Source organism: Montipora foliosa, chromosome 1 (genome assembly GCF_036669935.1).
Source record: "Montipora foliosa isolate CH-2021 chromosome 1, ASM3666993v2, whole genome shotgun sequence".
Classification (NCBI taxonomy): Eukaryota; Metazoa; Cnidaria; class Anthozoa; order Scleractinia; family Acroporidae; genus Montipora; species Montipora foliosa.
This window is the reverse complement of record NC_090869.1, coordinates 1,962,751-1,982,175: the sequence shown is the minus strand read 5'-3', so window position 1 is coordinate 1,982,175 and position 19,425 is coordinate 1,962,751. Positions and strand designations below refer to the sequence as shown.

General features: G+C 38.7%; 2 protein-coding genes across 7 annotated transcripts in view; one reads left to right on the top strand and one right to left on the bottom strand.

Annotated features, from left to right (window-relative positions):
- Positions 1-9,885, top strand: part of LOC137991098 (uncharacterized) — a 10,188-nt gene extending 303 nt beyond the window's left edge. The window contains exons 1-2 of one of the 6 annotated variants that reach the window (XM_068836345.1): positions 2,855-3,052; positions 8,253-9,885. In XM_068836345.1, coding sequence (XP_068692446.1) covers positions 8,282-8,824 — 543 coding nt within the window. In that variant the 5' untranslated portion in view covers positions 2,855-3,052; positions 8,253-8,281 and the 3' untranslated portion in view covers positions 8,825-9,885. Of the gene's footprint in view, positions 1-2,854; positions 3,053-6,895; positions 7,040-7,518; positions 7,797-7,927; positions 8,118-8,252 lie in introns of those variants that run through there. The other 5 variants (XM_068836463.1, XM_068836430.1, XM_068836295.1 and 2 more) reach the window with 5 other exon arrangements.
- Positions 9,886-15,500: 5,615 nt separating this feature from the next.
- LOC137974037 (uncharacterized) lies at positions 15,501-17,195 on the bottom strand. The gene is made up of 2 exons (XM_068820959.1): positions 16,999-17,195; positions 15,501-16,890 (listed from the first exon to the last, which is right to left on the bottom strand). The coding sequence occupies exon 2, from the start codon at positions 16,778-16,780 to the stop codon at positions 15,740-15,742; it is 1,041 nt and encodes a 346-aa protein (XP_068677060.1). The 5' UTR covers positions 16,781-16,890; positions 16,999-17,195; the 3' UTR covers positions 15,501-15,739.
- Between the last annotated feature and the right edge of the window lie 2,230 nt (positions 17,196-19,425).

Sequence of the window (19,425 nt, the reverse complement as noted above, 5' to 3'; positions counted from 1 at the left end):
ACTTTAACAGCACTGGCTTATCAAAGAAATGAACCCTGTGGATACAAAAAGTGAAATAAATAATTTTAACAACACTGAGTTGTGAATTTCCGGCAAAAATCTCCTGTGATTATATTCTCTCTGAAGTAGCAGGTGAAAAGTATGTCGTCACGAAAAGACAAGATCCCAAAGGATTCCTAGAAATATATCGTTCTGCAGAAGCAAAGTCAACTTGAACGCACTTCCTGAAAACACAATTTTGAAATCAGCGCTGCGGCAACAGTCTGCGAAGAGAAACTTTTCATTGTATTTGACTCGACTTTATTTTCAGTTTTTAACTTGCAATTTTATTCAGCCGGTCAGGATATGAAAGCATTAGTACAGGCAATGCAGCAAAAGCTTGTTTCTATTCTCCTCACTTCTCGAATCAGTACTTAAGCCAAATGTGGTTTCGTAGCTAATACTTCAGAGGTTAAGTTCTTATCTTCCACATTTTGCCATCATTTGAGGGGAAAAGTAATGCCGGCCGAAAACGTCGTTTCTCTTTACGAAAACCGGCAGTTACGAGAACAAGTTGGATTTAACTTACTAGAAGAGAAATTGTTAAACCGGAGACAGAACCAAATTGTTGCCGCCGAAAATGTGAACACTTCCGCTGTCGTAAAACTAAAATTGCATTTTTTTTGTCAGTTCAAGTTGACTGTAAATATTTTTGCTCTCTCAAACGCGAAGATTTAACAAGACAGCTTGGCTCAGAGGCTAAGTGGCTAGACAAATTGGCATGCAAGTAATAGTAACAGTAAAAGTCGAAAAACGTCGGGAGTGTTACATAATCTACGGAGCCAAAAGCTTTTGATAGAAAACGCTCGACAAAAAACGGAAAGTTCGTCTCGACTGTGACTAAATAATTTTATTGCCTTCCTTCAACTGGATCGTAACGTTGCTTCCTATCTTTAGTTGAATTGCATCATTGTGCGAGTTTAACTTGCAAGATAGCTTCTTTTTCAAAGGAACATCATCAAGGTAGCAAGCCTTGCTGTCGCTTTCTAAGTTCGGTTTAGTTCGATTTATGAGCCTGACCTTGTTGGCAGACACCACAACAGACTACAGCAGCAAGAACCCCTTGCCAGACCTTTTTCAAACAGTCTATAAGACATTTGACGTCCTGGAGGGCCTACGAAGAGAGGTTTATGAGAGAAAGCCACATTTTACATTCGTCTGACTTGAAAGAATAATCTTTTTCGTACGTAATCGCCGGCATTTTCTCCCTGGTTAGTGTTGATCCAGCCGGGGTGGTGCAAACCCGCGACTTTCCCAAGGGTCGTCCGATGTTCAACTCGGCACTCAGTTAACCGGTCGGGGAAAAAGGGCATTTTAGGCAAAAAGTTTCAACGGTAATCTTATCCGGTATTGAAGTGCTTGCACGATTTAGAGCTAGCTATATCATGTCGAGCTACACTCTCTTACTATATGTTACTATATAAAAGGCTATCGATGATGATGATAATAACAATAATAATAATAATAATAATAATAATAATAATATAATAATATAACGCAAACTTATTGACAAGCTTCAACAAATAATTAGTCACCAAAAATAACCACATTTGAGAAATTCTTATGGGAAAGCTAAAGCATGCATTAAAGCCCATATTCTCGCCATTACAGTTTCAATAAAGCCTTATTTGTCAATATCAGCGAACATTAAATTTTGCAAACCCATCTGTAATATTGCGTGCCAAACACGGTTTGGAGCTGCCGGTGTCATAATAAAAAGCTACGTCAACTCTCTTAGAAGACTTTAATTGAATTTACTTCAAATAGCCTTGTTTTTCTTTGTCTAACATGGGCGGTCGTTGGGCAAATATTGGAAGCAAAAAAAATTGTACAGAGGCGGTTTTGACGGTTCCTAAACTTCGAAGCAATTTCTTCTTATCCAACATTTCAGTTATGGTCGACTTCAAGCTTCTTCCCTGCTTTAATTTTTCCTGACTGTGCAATGATTACTTCATTCGCGTTTGTTGAATACACACAGCGCATGGAAGCGCGAATGGAACAATTGTTTCGTAAAATTCTAATAAATTATGAAAGTTTGGATACTTGGAAATTTTGCTTTCCCCCAGCCCCCATGTTTTTTGTCAGTACCTTGAAAACACTTAGCTTGTTCCTAAGGCATATCAGCTGACAACCGAGATTCAGGGAGCCAATCGAAACGTTGGAATCGCAATATCTGGGGTTGAGAAATCTAATAATAGGCATAATCAGATCGCTTTTTCAAGTAAATAACCACCACATGGGGTAAAATCCCATGTGTTCCTGGTAACTACGTCCATCATGATTTCCTTGGAACTATATAGTGCGAGTGATACTTCAGTCAGAGTGAAATTGATAATGGCGAAAACATTAAGCCAAAATGTCATGCTTATCGTTATTATTATTTCACAAAATATTCAAGAATCACTTTGAACCCAAGGATGAATTAAAAATGGCGGCCATATTGGTGTCCCAGAATCCTAAGAGAGAGAGGATATTTTCTTTTCAGAACAGGGTTATTGATCACGTGACTTGACGCTAGCCACATTTTCCTAGCATTTCTGCAAATACCACAAAAACCATTTCAATCTCGATTTAACTACCTTTCGCTTATTGCTTAGCTTTCGAACAAAAATCTGCGGAAAAATAAGAAATTGTTGAACCATTCTTAAAACTCTAATTAAACCGAAACATGCCTCGAGCATCTCTTTTTAAAATACAGTAATTGGCTCTCGCATTTTGTTAAATGTATTTGGTTACCAAGGAAACCATCTTTTGAGTCACGTAAGCTTCCACATTTTCTTTGTGAGATCAGGTTAAGTCACTCGGTATTTGTGTTGGGAAAAGTACTACATGCAAGTACTACATGCAAGCAAATATCAAACGAATTAGCAAATATCACATGAATAAGAACTCAAGAACAGTAACCATTTAAAGTTGATGGAGAGAACTAGTGGTATAAGAGGCAATTTGTTTCGATAAGAAGAAATACAATCCCTGCAGCTATAATTGCAGACAGTCAACTTGCTCAACAAAGGTAAGACATAGATTTTGTGTTATATTTTGCAGTTAAATATAACTACAGACAATAATGCGCAATCTGTTATGTAACCGGTAAATGCAACTTATTTGAATCGCAAAGCGCCGCTCTATACACCAAAACTCACTAGTTGCTTCACAGTGAGTGAACGATTTATTTCTTCAGAGGAACCCGTAACGCTGAAGTGAAACCCTCATCTAATGTCGTAGGTTTCATTGGTTTCCTTTTCATGAGGCCACAAAGTAAACTTATATTGTGGAAAACTGAACATGAGAAACTATTCTTCATCTAAAAGCAAAGGTTAAAATTTAGAAATCTAAGTCACAGTAACGCGTGTTTTGCTTTTTGTAAAGACAAGCAAAAACAATATAACAATTTGTGAAAAAGGAATAATTTTCCGTGAGCCTGTTTTCCAAAATTTCACTGAATTAATTAAATATTGATCTTAAATGGAAGTCTGACTGCATTTACTTTGTTTCGAAAGAAAGGGATAAAGGTACTTTACATGAGATTAACCGGTCGCTTGAGTAAAGCCTCCCGAGTACAGACATTCTATGTAATAAATTTCTCCTCAAAAGTGATGGTCATTTTTATTCATAACCGCATTGAAGACACGTAAAAATGAGAGAGCGTATCCCTGAACAACTTCTTGATGTGTAAAAGTGATTGAAATCTTTCAGTTTCATTTGCATGAGGAATTAATGACCAAAACATAATTTTTTTCCTCTTACTCGTTGACATGTGAATGGTAAAAAACAAATACCTTTGCAACACGAATTTTCACTCACTCGTGATTCAGTTAGTCGCCGTTCGGCTGTACCAAGAAAAAGAAAAATTATTCAGTCGATTTTTGAATTAAGTGAGCATGAATAAATGCTGAAAATAAAATATTTATGGCATCTTCGAAATTTTTGTATAACAAGTTTTATCACCGAATTTGGAACGATCACCTTCAATTTTGTTTCAAAGCAACCGCATTGTAAGAAAAAACGATACGCGCTGAACTTTGAACGGAGAATTTGTGCTCTCGCTCACAAGCGAAGTAAAAAATAATGCTATGGTATATTACGTTTTCGTCTGAGTCATGATACTACCACAAACTGATGAATGACTCAGGATTAATAATTACGAAAAACACTTCAAATGAGAATTGAACAAAGCCTTCACTGGTACGCAAAAAGCTTCACTAGAGTAACCTTATTGGCTGCAAGTTTGTGTTTTCAAAGATACCATGGAAGAGAAGCAAAGATTTTATCGAAAACGTTTGAATCTAACTGGCCTAATGAAATCACAAAAAAGAGTGTGGTCAGGAACTGATGCACTTTGATGTAATAGGATGAAACATTAACAGCTGCAAAAATGAATTTTTACTTGGTATCGTGATAGGAGAACGGAATATTAAGTAATGACACTTATGTAATGACTTCGGTTTTTGTTAACACGTAATTTTTCGTGCAAAGGGTGCGACTCTTCTGCGTTTTAGCACTGAACTATGGTTTTAGAGAGAAGAAGTCAAATTGGGTATTTGACAGAACAACTTAGTCTATATTTCCGGTTAGGACATCTCTCCTTCTAAGTTAACGATAGTTCAAATCATTTTTGTTTTTCCTGATGAAGGAAACAAAAACACCATGACATTGCGAAATATTTTTGTGATTATTGTTTGTAATGTTTTATTTAAATCGCTCAAATGTAAAAAGTTCATTTGAATATCTCCAAGCAGGAAATAAAAATTGTCTTCTTTACTTGTTAATTCTGCCAGTTCCGAGTCAGCGCATGTGGTGCTAGCCAGCTTTTAATTTCCCTTTAATACTCAATCAATTACCAAAAGAGGCGCACTTTGGAGTTTAATTAAGCGTTTCTCACGAAAAACTTCGATTTACTCCGTTTTTTTTTTTAATCCACGCGCGTAAACTTCATTGACACCAACTGTTTTGCAATTAAAAGGCGAAATATAATAGTGCTTTTTGGCTAAGATGTCCGCCTTTTCGGGTGACAGTACATCATTGAGATATACAGGCAGGGAGCCTCTAAAAGTCTTACGAAAAACCGGTATATTTTAGCTTCGTAATATACTGGACTTATCTGTAAATCAGACTATTTCGTAAACTTTTCCAAGGCTTCATGTAATTAATTGAATAATATTCATTTCTACCAACAAATAAGACTTGACCTTTGACGTAAAAAATAAAAATAAAACGCCAAAAAGCATGACAAAAAAGACGTAACGAGAAGTTGTCCCACAACTTGGAAAACTATTCAGTCAACTCTAAAGAAGACAGGACTGAGAAACCTCGAGGGAAGCAAACGTACCGGTAGTCGATAGTGCAACATCTTATAAGCCAGTAGATGGCCAGTCTTGCATGCCGACTTGATTTACTGTTGGGCGTTTTCTAATCGTTTCTCCTTTACAATAAATTCAACAAAACAACTGACAGAGAAAACCCGGGAATTAACAGTGATACTTTGTGAACGCAATGGACAAAAGCTGACTGATTTGTAGTTGTTGGTTCGTTGGTCTATGCTTCAAATGCAAAAGTTATCACTGAGCGACTACGGCATAGTAACTTCCAACGAAAAAAGAAAAGAAAACTCTGGTTGATCAGTAGCAGGAATCAAACCTGAAGACCATCCTATAAGTAAGTTTGATACTCCAGCTAGAAGAGAATCGTGCGAACACCTAGGTCATTAAACTAGGTTATTGGATCAACGGATATGCGATGCTGACAGGACAGTCACTAAATTACATATCTTCAATTACCGCAAATGGAAGAAAAGATGTTTATAGTCTGCGATCATGTAGACGTTAGAACTCAGCCCAACACTACCCCAAAGTCTTTTCAAAGTAAAAACAACTTAAATAAAGCACACACAACGCGTTCGATCGTCGAAGATTGAGCTAAATACATTACAAGCAGAATATTCTGTTAATTAATAAGACCTCACTATGCTGAATCGGACACCACATTTTCTTTCCTTATATGGTAAATCAATTGCCATGATACCCAGTGCTTAAATATCTAATATTGTAATCCACAAACCCGACGTTTTCTCTCTATCGAAGAAAACATCAGTCGTTAAAAAACTCCATATCTCAAGTGTCCGTGAAAGATAAATTTGGAAAGGAGTGCACATTTCTTCAGTTGACAATTATGCACGTAGAACTCCAATCGAGTGGGCACGCAAAGGAACAGAATGATGAGCACTATACTAAAATTCGGTTATCGTTATAATTTACCCGAGTACGCTGCAATGTGTTTTTTAAATGACGTTTGCATGTAAAAATAAATTTGGCAACAGATATGAATATACACATAGTCAGTCATATTTAGCTGTGCAATATTTCTCGACAAAGCGAAGCAGTTAGTATTAGCGGAAAAGGCTACACCATGGCCCAACATTGTTAAACCTTGTTTGGATTTCAGGGATTTTTCCAGCGTTTGTAATGAACTATTTTTGAAGGCAAAAGGCGCTTGTTTTTCGTCTTGCATAGAAATATCTGTATTCTGTCAGTATGCAAATTTTTCTTTAAAAAAACCTTTCGTGCTAAATCGCAATATTATCCCAATTACCACTTGTCAATATAGCGTTCGAACTCCGTCTTTTATAAACAAAATTTCTTAATACACTGCCAAAGGGCAAAAAGAGGATATTTAACTCTTGAAAATTACATTTCTAAAAAAAGAGTTTTGCGGGATGCTCTGGCAAAAAAACAACCAGGTTTTCTAAAAACACCCACTTTAATTCTATATGCTAAAACGACCCCCTGTTGTGGCGGCGATTTAGGAAAAGACTGGTTTGGGCGCAGAAATTCGATGACAATATGGGGGAACTAAATTGAAGAAAATTCCATGGCAACGTGACAGAAAAACACAGTGTTAGCCGCGGGGACACCGAGTGAAATTCTAAAAATTAAACCCGACTATTAGCACTGTCAGCGGAGTCGCCAGATTTCCTAAAGCCTCTGTAGAAGAGAGAAGCCCGGTAAGAAATGATTTTCGCAATTGTATCTTCTAGAATATGCCAAGATGAGATTGTGTTCGCGCAGATGAGTGGAGTTCTCATGTCTCTTAGAAAGATCCGGCTTGGTTCATTAAGGTTAAGAAACCCGAAAAATGTTGTTCCTTTCTCAAAACAGATATATTGCCTGTAAATGATATATAACCTGTTGGACGCCAACGGTGTACTTTGAAGATTTCTAGTTCCTAGAGCGTAAAAAAAAAGGCATCAAAACTAAATTTGCGCAGATGAGATATATAGCCCAGCTGTTAAGGGCTCCATTATTCTCGCTAGCGTGAAGTGTGTGAGCCTGGGGGAATAATGGTGAACAGCAACCATTTTACTTTCAAGTAGTGTTTGTAAACAACCCTCGCGTTGCTAACGAACACTGAGGACTTTAAGATATTGAGGATTGAAAATTTGGCGTCTCTGCATTTATTTATTAGTAACATCAACGTCATACATTTATTAAAGAACGAACGATCAAACGTTCTTACTTGTTAGTTATTCATCGTGAACAAGGAACCTGCTTAGTGCATTAACATGTTCTTAGCATTAGGCGTGCACATGAGCACATCACGAAACGATTTTAGAAGTCAGAAAAGAAATATAACGACATCTTAATATCGAGGTGTGTCTGTCTTTTAATGACGGCTGTGAAAGGCTAAATAATCGCGAGATAGCTCCAACAGGCCAGATCCGTTGAATCAAGATCTGGAACGAAAGGTCAGCTGAACGCGTGGTGAGTCGCAAGCTTAATTACATCTCGCGCGTTCACGTTGCTCTATTGTTTCGGATTCCTGTCGAAAATTACAGCTTATTGGCGAATTTAATGCACACGTGTTGACGTTCTTGTTTCGAAAGCTGGGGGCCAATGATAAAAGAAACTGTCTCACTGATAATGTTGCTGTTAAATCAGCCTTTTCTGTTTTGTCTTCATTTATATTCGCACATGTATTGCGGTCGGAGTAACGTGGCTTAAAACTCATCTGAAAGAAAGAGAAATTGTTCGCTACAGTGAGTCGATTCGTAGCCAGATTTCTATGATAATCGTAATTTTCTGGTAAGTTCTATTCACCACAAAACAGAAAACCACGCTACTTTGTTGTTAACTATCTTTTCGGTTGTTGAAGAGATGTTTATGTAATCTGCCGTGCTGTTGCTCAAACTACAACTTTCTGTTTATTACGCTCTGCAGGCGAAGCAAAAAGCCATCTTGACTTCTCCATGAAGGAGACTGAAAAGCAAGAAACGGATGAAAACCCAAACGGGCAGATGGCAGCTACGAAATACCATTACCCTCGCCTTCCAAGAAAGAAGACTTCGGAGCAACAAGCTACTGTTGACGAGATTATGGAAGTAGTCGCGGACCAAGGGAGACGACTATCTCTTTCGAGAACAGACTACAGCGTTCAAAAGCGCATAGAGCCTAGTCTTAGGCGTCAACGGAGACTAACAAGCGACGCATCAAGCCTCGACGACTCTAGTTCATGCACAAGTTTATCCGATATTTCTACTTCGCCGCCACCAACACGCCAGAGCAGCATATCAAGTATATCGGACGATGGTAGCAAAATGTTTGAGTACAGCAGTCGTCCAAGGACTTTGCCTCCTTTAAACAGGAATAGAACTCACCGACCACGTAGACCGGCACCTCCTAAATTTGATTTTGAAGAAGAAGGAGAAATGCTGGATTCAGCCAGCAGATTATCCAGACCGATGTCTGCGATGGGCCAGCGATCACGCCCTCAGCGAGGTTTTACGCTTTAATTAGGCCCGGTCTAAGCAGACTTCAAGTTGGGTAAAAAGAGATTCTGTTCACTTAATATATACGTGTTCTCTCTTTTCACCATTCAACTGGATACGTGTCATCAAAACGTTCGGCAAAAGGGAAAAAGAACACTGCGGTGGTAAATAAAACACACAACACAGCAGATAATACTTTTAATGTTACGATATTGGGTAAATGCCGACTTGTGTCAACCTGTTCCTTTCAATTAGCAAGAACAACGTTCAGTCTGTACACAGAGTTGTCAAACTAAAAGGTTTCTTGTCTACAACAATGGCATGGCTATACAAGAGATAGAAAAGAGGAAAACGTTTGCGATTCTTGTTTGCCAGAAGAACAGCAGCGAGATGCGTAGACGATTCAAAAAACGATATAGATAGACAATATTAAATATACATTTACTGTGGTATACATATATAAAGCCATTTGAAGAAAACAAAAAGAGTCTGCAAAGAAACATAACAGAATTAAACAGACGAGGGTAGTTATGGAGTAACTAAAAATTAAGTGAGAGCAGAAATAAAACGCCGGGAATAAAATACAAATGGAAAATAGACCAAGAATTTCACCGATGCTTCTCCTTTAGTAAGAGGTACGTCCCGTTAGCCGTCGGGTTTACTTTTTAGCGCTGTGAGATAACAATAACTACTTAAATTGCCATCGCAACAAGAGAGGGCTGAAGTGAATTAATTGCAAAGATTAGAAAAACTATTCGATTTGATTATAAAAGAAATACGAGAATATATCTATATATCAAACGAGAGGCCTAGGAACTGTTCGTAGCAGAAAGCACTGATTTTATAAGTCCTTACTTCTTGGCGAACAAAAGGCCATGTTTCGAAATAGGACAAATTATAAAATATTAAAATGTTAATTTTTCCTCCGTGTTTGTACTTTTCTTAGAAATTCCTGCTATTCTCGAGAATATTCTATAGTACAATATCTATGAACTTAATAGCTAATTTAAGAGTATAGACAGTCTTGTCAATAAATTGTATATAAAACAAAGAAATTTTAAAATAAATAAAAAAGAAAGGAAAGAGGTGACAGAGCCAACTTGTCACTCTAGAACTGGAATATGCTAAATATTTAACAAGACAGATATCAATTGATTATGCTCAGCTTGTTTGGTTTTTTGAAAAATTTGAAATCACCAATGGACCCTGACTTTTCGAACGTTAGCAGACCGGTGAAAAAAACCACTAGTGTTTTCTAATATAAATACGCAAGAACAGTTTTCAATTGACAAATTACAACAAGTTTAAGTTAATCTCTTCACAGTGACTGTGGTAAGCCCAACAATGCAACAAACAACCGTATTTTCCACTTCTGTTTCCAAAGTATCGCCCCAAGGCACACGCCTACGTTCTATTAAAAGAAACTGTCACTTGAAAAAGAAGTCAAAGGTTTTCAATATTTTTCTTGAAGGGATATTTCTTTTTGCTATTAAAAATTATCTTTCAAAGAAGGCCCTAGATTTCAGTTCTCATACAAAGCCTCAAATAATAAAGTTTTGAGTAATTTAACAGTTAGAACCCTGTGCTCGTCACAAAAGAAGTTATAACATAGAGTTTTGAATGGAGGTATCTAATTGGTCTTAGAAAAAAATGAGTCAACTTTATGCTATTAGGGAGATCATTAAAATGCATTTCAAAAGAAAAATTATTTTTTGACGCTGCTCTTCAAATACTAACTTTTCGGCTCACGTCTATTAACTTGATGAAGAATTCTATTTCCTTCGGCGAACAAGCCTTTTGTACTCCATGCAAATTCTGCGCGAAACTCTTCAGGTTGACTCAAAAGCAATTAGCAATTTTGCTGTGACGAGGGCTGCAGAAAAAATGTAACATTTAAAGGCTGGGGCTGTGTGTGACGCAGTGCAATAGACCACTTTCGATATATTAAAATTCAGCTTGATAGGCAGCCTTGGAGGACACAAACAAAAGAAATGAATAAACGTGTTCATTCAGTTTCCTTTGTTTGTGTCCTTTAGGCCTCACTGCCAAGCTAAATCTTAATATATCGAAAGTGATCTATTGATTGTGCGCAGTTTTACCAGTTGTTCGTCACTACTCGCTATGAAACTTACGGTTAACTCATGCAAAAAAAGAACTTTTCAAGAACACATCTCAAAGCTTTGCGACGAAAAATGTATGTCGAGCATACATAATTGATCTAACAAACAATACAGATATATAAACTTTGAAACTGCTAAGCTGAACAGTTTTCGAAAACCCCAATTGCAATCCACTTTTTTTCTTCTTTTATTTTGCCCATCCATGCCTAGTTTTGTACTTAGTGTGTAATTCAAACCTTCCTTAAGTGGTTTTAAAACTAATTACATTTATTCTTACGTTTCGCTTGATATGTTTGGTTATGGTTGGTGGTTCCCAATCGCTGAATTTAACTAGATTTCGTAACAAAGCCCCTTTAAAATTCTTAGATCCATTTCAAATAGCTATTTTACTTTTAGAATGAACATTGTTTACTGACGGAAGTAAACACCAAACACATGTTCGACTGGCTGAGGTTATGCTTCTGTTATCGCGTTGTTTGGACAGAAAACTCAGACACATTCATTTTAGTCAAATGTTATGTCTGGAGAACTGAATACTGATTAGATGAAAAAGAGGACATCCACATATTAGCCAATATCAAAAATATCATAATACTCTTTGTTTGTCCTCCCAAATTTTGTATAAGCATTGTTTCCAGTTTTTCTTGGGACCCTTATAAGTCCCAAGAGAAAATATAAAAAATGCTCATGCAAATTTTGGAGGGACAAACAAAGAGTATTATTGTATTTTTGATATTGGTTAATTGTTAACATAGCAAACGTGAAATAACAAGAATAGCCATAGTTCTGGGGAAAAATGAGGTTTTCTCCAAGGTCAAGCTTTTTGTCCATAAGCAACTTTAATTTAATATATCAAAAATCGGGTAATTTAGCTATTTCTATTCACCCTGATGGGAGAGTTTCTTCGGCTTCGACTTCTCCTAGACCGGGAGTTCGAACAGACTGATAGCACGAAGCACTCCGATATTATTGGTTTCTTAGGTTGCCTGGCAACGACCTCAAGCGCCCTTTTTGGGTATTGCTTCACGGTAAAATAAGCCTTCCTCGACAAACAATGTGATTCGAAACTTGCTGTTCCTAGCCAACATGTAAGCTAAGGCAATGAGTTTAATACACTAAATAATCTTAAATTAAATTTATCAACATTCATCATCAATCAGTAAGCTATTCTCGTCACCAAAGCCTCGGATCGACCCAAGGCTCTGGGAAACTCTATGTAGGAGAACATGCGCCGTACGGTTCTTACAGCCAAAAACTGGCTATTTGAAACTTACGGCGCCTGCTCACTCCTCGTGCTAACATGAATGCACCAATGAGAGACGCTTTTGATTGTTCTTTACGAAAACCAATGAGAAGACTCTTTATTTCAAGGTTCCCCAGAGCTCTTCTCTCCCTCAGTCAAGAGAAGAGCTCTGAGGTCGAGATTGGAATTTACCAATAGACCTCTTTCATAATGGCGGCCAAATAAAATATTCTTTTGTGTTAATGCTAATAAGCCTTACTAGCCTCGCTACGACAAGCAAATTTCAAAAGAATTTTTGTTTCAAAATGAGGTCAGTAGGTCTAATTGACAACAAGACACAAGAATGTAAAAGTGGTATATTAGAGACGCTTTTGATTGTTCTTCAAGAAAACCAACGAGAAGACACTTTGTTTCAGGGTTCCCCAGAGCTCTTCTCTCCCTCAGTCAAGAGAAGAGCTCTGGGGTCGAGATTGTCAGTAAGCAGTCTCCAACTGACTCAGTCTTGGGCAGTACGCAAGATGTGATCCACCGAGAAGTGCTTGTTGAGATCGATCCATTTCTGGACTTGTCGGGAAAAAGGACTCACACGGTGTCCCAGAAGGTCATCTTCTGTGGGGGGAGGGCTAGTAAAAGGCGTAGGTGTTTGGCGTGTTCATCATCCGTCTCCGGTATGCGCAAATCAACAACATTATACCAAATATATCACAACCCGTTTTAACCTTGTCCTGTTGTGCCTTTTGTATCTTACATCTTTCTATAGTTTTTTAATGATTACTGCGATGACTTACTTACATGATCCATTTTATTTTATGGCGATCACGTGGGCCATGGAATAACTCGCTCAAACTCGGTCAAAAGATACTTTTTTAAGAGCACTTCAGAAATGCAGTTTACTTCCTTTACGCAATGAGACGGTTTCCCCCAAAAAATTTTTTTCATCACGAAAGATGTTTTTACAAGTTGTCAAAAACACAGGATTTGATTACAAAAATTAATTTTGCCACTATAGGGAAGATATCGTTGACGTCACCTATTGTCATTAATGCGCCAACCAGAGCCTCACTGGCTGTCGAAACAAAGGATCTTTTGTTCCTGTGGCTGGCACATTTGAATAACAAAAGCAATATTTGTAAACAGATATCTTCCCTATATTGCACGCATCACATCTGTTCCTCACAACAGTTCAGCTATAGGCCACTTTCAAAAATAATGTAATAATGTTTGTTCGCCCTCCAACATTTTACATAAGCATTGTTTCCAGTTTCTTTTGGGACTTACAATGGTCCCAAGATAAAATCTAAAAAATGCTCATGCAAAATTTGGAGGGCAAACAAAGAGTATTATGGTCGCCTATTGCTCACGAGCGTTCCAATGAGTAGAGATTCTCTTGACGAACACCAAAATAACGAGTTTGACCATGCAGTTCCGGAATACGTGAGTGTTTATGGGATCCATTCTCCCTTCTACGACAGAAGGGAGTAGGAGTTACGGAATAACTTTAAAACGCTTTACATTCAGCTACATTTAATTGAAATCCACCAGCGTCCGACTTCTGCACGGGTTCGTCAACGAGTGCCTGCATGGAGCTGGTCTGGTTCTTTATAACAGACTCGGATGTGAAATCCAAGCACTTCCGAAGACAGGTGTATTACATGAACTAAAAAAGAACCAGGGCCTGAGTTTGTCCCCTTGGGGGCCCACCGCAGCTTCCCACCCCAAGAAAATGACAATCACTGCACACTGATTCGCGGACTCACGGCCGGACTTGTCCCAACGAAAGCAGCCGGAGTTCGACATTCTTGGCGCTGAATGAACAAAATCGGGTCTTTGAGGGCACAGACTAACAACTCAGTGCGCTCGTGTTGGGTGGGAAGAAACACCGGAACGTGGACCGTGCAGCATATTAGGGAGTTTAACAAACAACAACGCCCACAAAACAAGAATATCACTGGTTAAAAGTGGAAAAACATCGTGCACTTGCAGCACGAATTTAAGCGCATATTTTTGCGCTACTCTGCATCACAGAGACGTAAGAGGTTTTGACGACAACGTGAGCATTCTTTGGGTAACCCTGAAACCGCTCGTATCCAATTTATTTTAGGATACTTCGTCCACTCAGCTAGATTAGCTTCTTGGTACTTCTGAGTACTTTGTTCTCATTACTGTTCTCTCTACATATTTGTAAATCTTTTCTTTCCATTTACACAAGGTAATTCTCCCCTTGCGTAAATCCCATAATACACCTCTTTTACCCCGCAAAATTTTAAATAATCGTTGTTTGCAATTTCTCCCGAGACATGAAGATGTCCCAAGAGAAATCGAAAACAATGCCTATGCATTGTGTATTATGGGATTTGTGCAAGTAGAGAATAAAGTTGTTGTTGTTTTCATAAAGCCTCATTTACACTAGCAAGTTTTCCGCCTTGTCAAGGAAAACTTGCCAACTGTACACACTTGCAAGTTTTCCTTGACAAGTTTTCCTTGGTAGTGTAAATGGAAAATATGACAAGTTTTCCTTGACAAGTGCACTTGACAAGTAATTTACACTAGCAACTAATTTTATCGTCCTTGACAAGTTTTTCCTCGACAAGTGTCCTTGTTCATTCAAAAACTAGCTTGCTAGTTTTTGAACAAGGACACTTGTCAAGGAAAAACTTGTCATATTTTTCCATTTACACTGCCAAGGAAAACTTGCTAGTGTAAATGGGGCTTAAATGGTGACCACTTTTACATTTTTTTGTATTTATGTTAATTACACCTACTGCCCTCATTTTGAAACAAAAATTCTTTTGAAATCTGCTCGTCGTAGCGAGGCTATAAAGGCTTATTAGCACTAAATCAAAAGAACAAGTTCGCCGCCATTATGAAAGAGGTCGACAGTGCAAAGTTATATTTTGAGGTGACGTTTTCGTCGCCGTTGTCTATCTGAAAGTCCCTGCTAACGCACGTGCATGCATCACGCAGGACTAGCACCATAACACACGTACGATGTTTCATTAACCATAGTTTTGCTGTCGTCCCGTTCTCCAACGCCTTAGACTACCAAAACGTCTAGTATTAACTTAAGTTCGACAGTTAAAACAAAATCAAGCTTACTCAAGGCAATATGCAACAGTATGCCAGTGCGGAGAAGACAGTACTGAACACGTAAACAAATTCGCAAGAGCTTTGCGAAGACACCGAATTTAACCTGCCTTTTCTGATAACGAAAACAGGAAGAAGCAAAAACCCGGTGTTTTTCTAATATTCTCAAATAACGTCTTTTTTTTCAGGAACTGGTCACTCTTGCTCAGCAGGTAACGTTTTCAAACACTGGTTCATTCCAAGCAACATGATCAAAATCACATAATTTATTTAAAATCAGATATGAACTTCCAATATAAACAGTGGAGGACACGAATTATGGCATTTTGTACACTTGCTTAAAAATCCGTATGGTTTGTCTAAAAACCATCCAGCGAGAAAGCAAGTGAGTTTTGAAATTTCTGAGTGTAGCCACTTGGAAATAGGTTTTAATTTTTTTTCCAAACTCTTTTTGGTTTCCTGACGTGCTTACGAGCAACCATAAGGTCGTATCTAACTACTTGAAGGCGCCGGCCCTTCTCTTCCAATGGGGGGCACATGAACAAAGGCGTAAGGGGCGTTGGAAGAAGCCGCGGAACTACTTCGATAAAGAGGTATATCTGATGGATGCACATGTTCCAACCCAAGCGGCCTCTCGAATGCTACCTGCGCGTCGAGTCTGTTGAAATTAATATACGTTCTTCCTCGGGAGCACTTGTGAAGTTTCTTTGCGTACAAGGCGGATTTTGTCAGCGAAGACGCGTTGCATGTTAGTCGATCACCTCCGCTGGCAGACGATATTCTACCGGTAAGGATTTCTTCGGGTTTAATACGCTGTAAGCTTTGGCTTGATTGAGGCCGGAGAACTTCAGAAGAGTTCTCCAAGGGCGAACGGTAGTAGTTCGAAACGTCCTCACCTTCGCAAACTAACTGCTTTTGTAGGGGGACGAAATTTTTTCTCGAAAAGCGTTGCTGTGCCGCCGGCCAGGATAGTTTTAAGTTAGTTCTCGATTCCGTGTCATCGGAGATGGACGTTTTCGACGAGATGTTTAATTCCCTTGTTTCTTTAGATTCCCGATTGATGACATCCCGAGAGCGATAATGCAAAGACTCAGTTTTCTGAGCTTCTGTCCGATTCTGTTCGTCGGAGTAGTCGACCGAACACTGACTTGCTACTTTCCTTGACGACGAACGCGTACGGGCGCGAGGTCGTCCCGACGGAGGACGAGGTGCGAAGATCGCTTCTGTCGGAGTGTTGGTCGTGTTTCCCTGGTCCAAGTTTAAGTTCGACAATTGACGCGTTAAAGGTCGTTTAATTTTATGATCGGCCAGACTTTTGTCCTCATCGGAGCAATTTACCTTTGTATCTTCGCCCTTGGCAACAAAGGCTGATTCGATTAAGTCGAGAATTTCATCGTCAACGATTTTCAAATCCACCTGGGAAGTTTGAAGAGCTTCTTGATCCTTCACGAAACGCAAAACCAAATCGCGTTTTGCCCTGGGCAGATTCTCGGTGAAATCGTCGAAGACAGATTGATTCTCCGAAGCAGCCATTGTGAAAACGTTACCATATATATATCAATAATCCTTGATCATATAAACTTCATGAATATAAATGCTCCATCGTGCCACAAGTTGTCCAAACGTTGATCGATTGATCTTCGCTGAAGTTAAAACGACGAACAACGTATAATTAATCACTTCTATTTGAAAAGAAGCAAATTTTTACCACAATTTTGTCATAGAACAAACAAAACTTCTGATTTTGTTACCGCAATGAAGCCGGCTCACTCCTTTCTGACACAAAGCTTTGCTATCATCCCAAGAAGATGGGCATTCCAACTAAAGTAATTAAAGATTGAAGAAGAAGTGGCGAATTCACCATAAATCAGTCTCTTTGCCTCACAATTCGACTATAAGACAAGCACTATAATTCAGCAGCAATTTCCTTCCATCGACGTCAATACTTGAGTTTCTTTGCCCGTAGCAAACGCACGAAGCATTCAAGCGGACGATAATTGGCTGAACTCAATAAACAAACTAGTCATAAATATTCATTACAAATAGCAATAATATCGATTTCTAATGCGAACTAATTAACTACCGAGTATTACTTAAATAAACAGTTATTAATCGTATTCCTATGCGAAAGTCTAGAGACCGAAGTTACAACTCCAGCAAATTAAAGTGTTCGTCAGCAAAGTACGCGAGGCCGACCTCATTTTAGCAGCAGTCATTTAGTAAATACCAAACAGAGCCAAGAAAGAGCGAGTAATTATAATTCTTTTTAATTCGGCTTTCAGAGAATGTACACTATTTAGGTTAGTCTTTGTTCAGTTAAGCACGCTCACGAATTGTGAATTGTCCAATTTGTTGAAGAGCTTTTGTTCTTTTACATTGAGCCAGCCTATATTTCAAAACAATAACTAGTGTCTAACGGACAAATTCATTTACTTTCTCTGTAAGAGGCAGCATTTTCTGTTTGGAAACTGAATTAGAATCTTAAGTGTTTCTCCATTTGTGTTATTGCAGTTCTTTGCCCCCATCTGAATTAGAACTTAAGTCTGACGTCATGACACATTGTCCAGTTAATACCAATGTATAAAAGTTTAATCCGCTATTGTTTGTTAAAGATAAAAGCACCAAACGGACGTGCCTTCATTCAAATTCCCCTCAGACACTAGGTAAAGAGGGAAAAAAGTTAGCAAAGTGACACCAAAAACATGAGTTTTCAAACAAAGAATAAATGATACTTCCCAGCCAAAAACGTGGTTTAGGAACTCAGGCACGAGTTCCTTGAAATCCCGAAACTTTACAGACGCATATTGTCGTACTACAGTTTTTTGTATAAGTATATACTCTTGTAATCGACCAATTTCGATATATTAAAATTCAGTCCGAAGCAAAAGGCATCATCTCGAGGCTCTGGGGAATAAATATTAGGATTTGTATGAGTTTATTCCCCAGAGCCTCGAGGTGATGCCTTTTGTTTAGGACTGAATTTATCGAAAGTGGGCTATTATTTATAATTTTTTTCATCTTCCAAGAATGTTTGAATGCCAGCTCTCAGCTTCAGACGAATAAGCGGATCGTACTTTCTACTATAACAAAGGAGTTTTTCGGAAGCATTAAAAACAGGACAAAGGAAGAACTTGTCTACAGCAATTAAAGAAAATTGACAAATTTGAAACCACTCTAAAGCGCAAAAAAGAGGCATCGACGGTAGTTGTGACTGTTTATTACACTTTTGTGGAAATGGTAATGGAATTTGTTTACCCACGGAACACCTTAAGAGCGCTCAGTAGCTCCTTCAACATGTGTCCGTGCATTCCGGGTCGAATTGAATTTGGCAGTGTTGGCTTTTAAGGAGAGGGGAAAACCGGGGTACCGGGGTACCCGGAGAAAAACCTCCCGGAGAAAGGTGAGAACCAACAACAATACTCAACCCACACATGACGCCGGGACCGGGAACCGAACCCGGGCGACCGGGCCACATTGGTGGGAGGCAAGTGCTCTCCCCACTGCGCCACCCCTGTTCCCTCAAAGATATCTTCCTTCTTCCTTGAAACGTTCGTCGATTAAAACCAACTGAAGCTACTCATCATGATTTTCAAACTGTGTCTTTTTCTGTCCTTTCTCCAGTAAGAAGAGTAGTGCTTTTAAAAGTGCGCCTTTAGTTATAGCCTCAAAAGGTTAACAAATTCGATTGGTTTGAGATATTCACAAGACGTGATAGTGGTTATCCAAGGCGTTGAAGAAAGACTCAACGTGTATTATACACCTTCTGCATGTTGCACGTGCATTATACCATCCGCCCTGCATGTTGCACGTGCGTTAAACTGGCAGCTAGGTAAGAGAATATAGAACGTGTGTACAGAGCTGGCAGCTCTCTGCCATATCAATTTAATTTCAAGTGGCCTTTCAGCGGTTTTCAATTGAGTGTCGAATGTAATTAGCGAATTGCTCCTGAACATGGACAAACAAGAAGTTACTCTGTTGATCTTACTAGACCTTAGCTCCGCATTTGATGCCATTGATCATGGCCTTCCTTGCTGCTAGGAGGCAACGTGTAACTGTTGACGGACGAAAGTCTCGAGACTTTGATGTAACGAGTGGAGTTCCTCATGGTAGCTGTTTGGGACCAATACTTTTCTTATTGTATGCTTCTCGGCTATTTCATGTGGTGAAGAAACACCTTC

What these genes read in the sequence shown, in the direction of transcription:
- LOC137974037 (XM_068820959.1), bottom strand. Translation starts at nt 16,780, where the DNA reads ATGGCTGCTTCGGAGAATCAATCTGTCTTCGACGATTTCACCGAGAAT.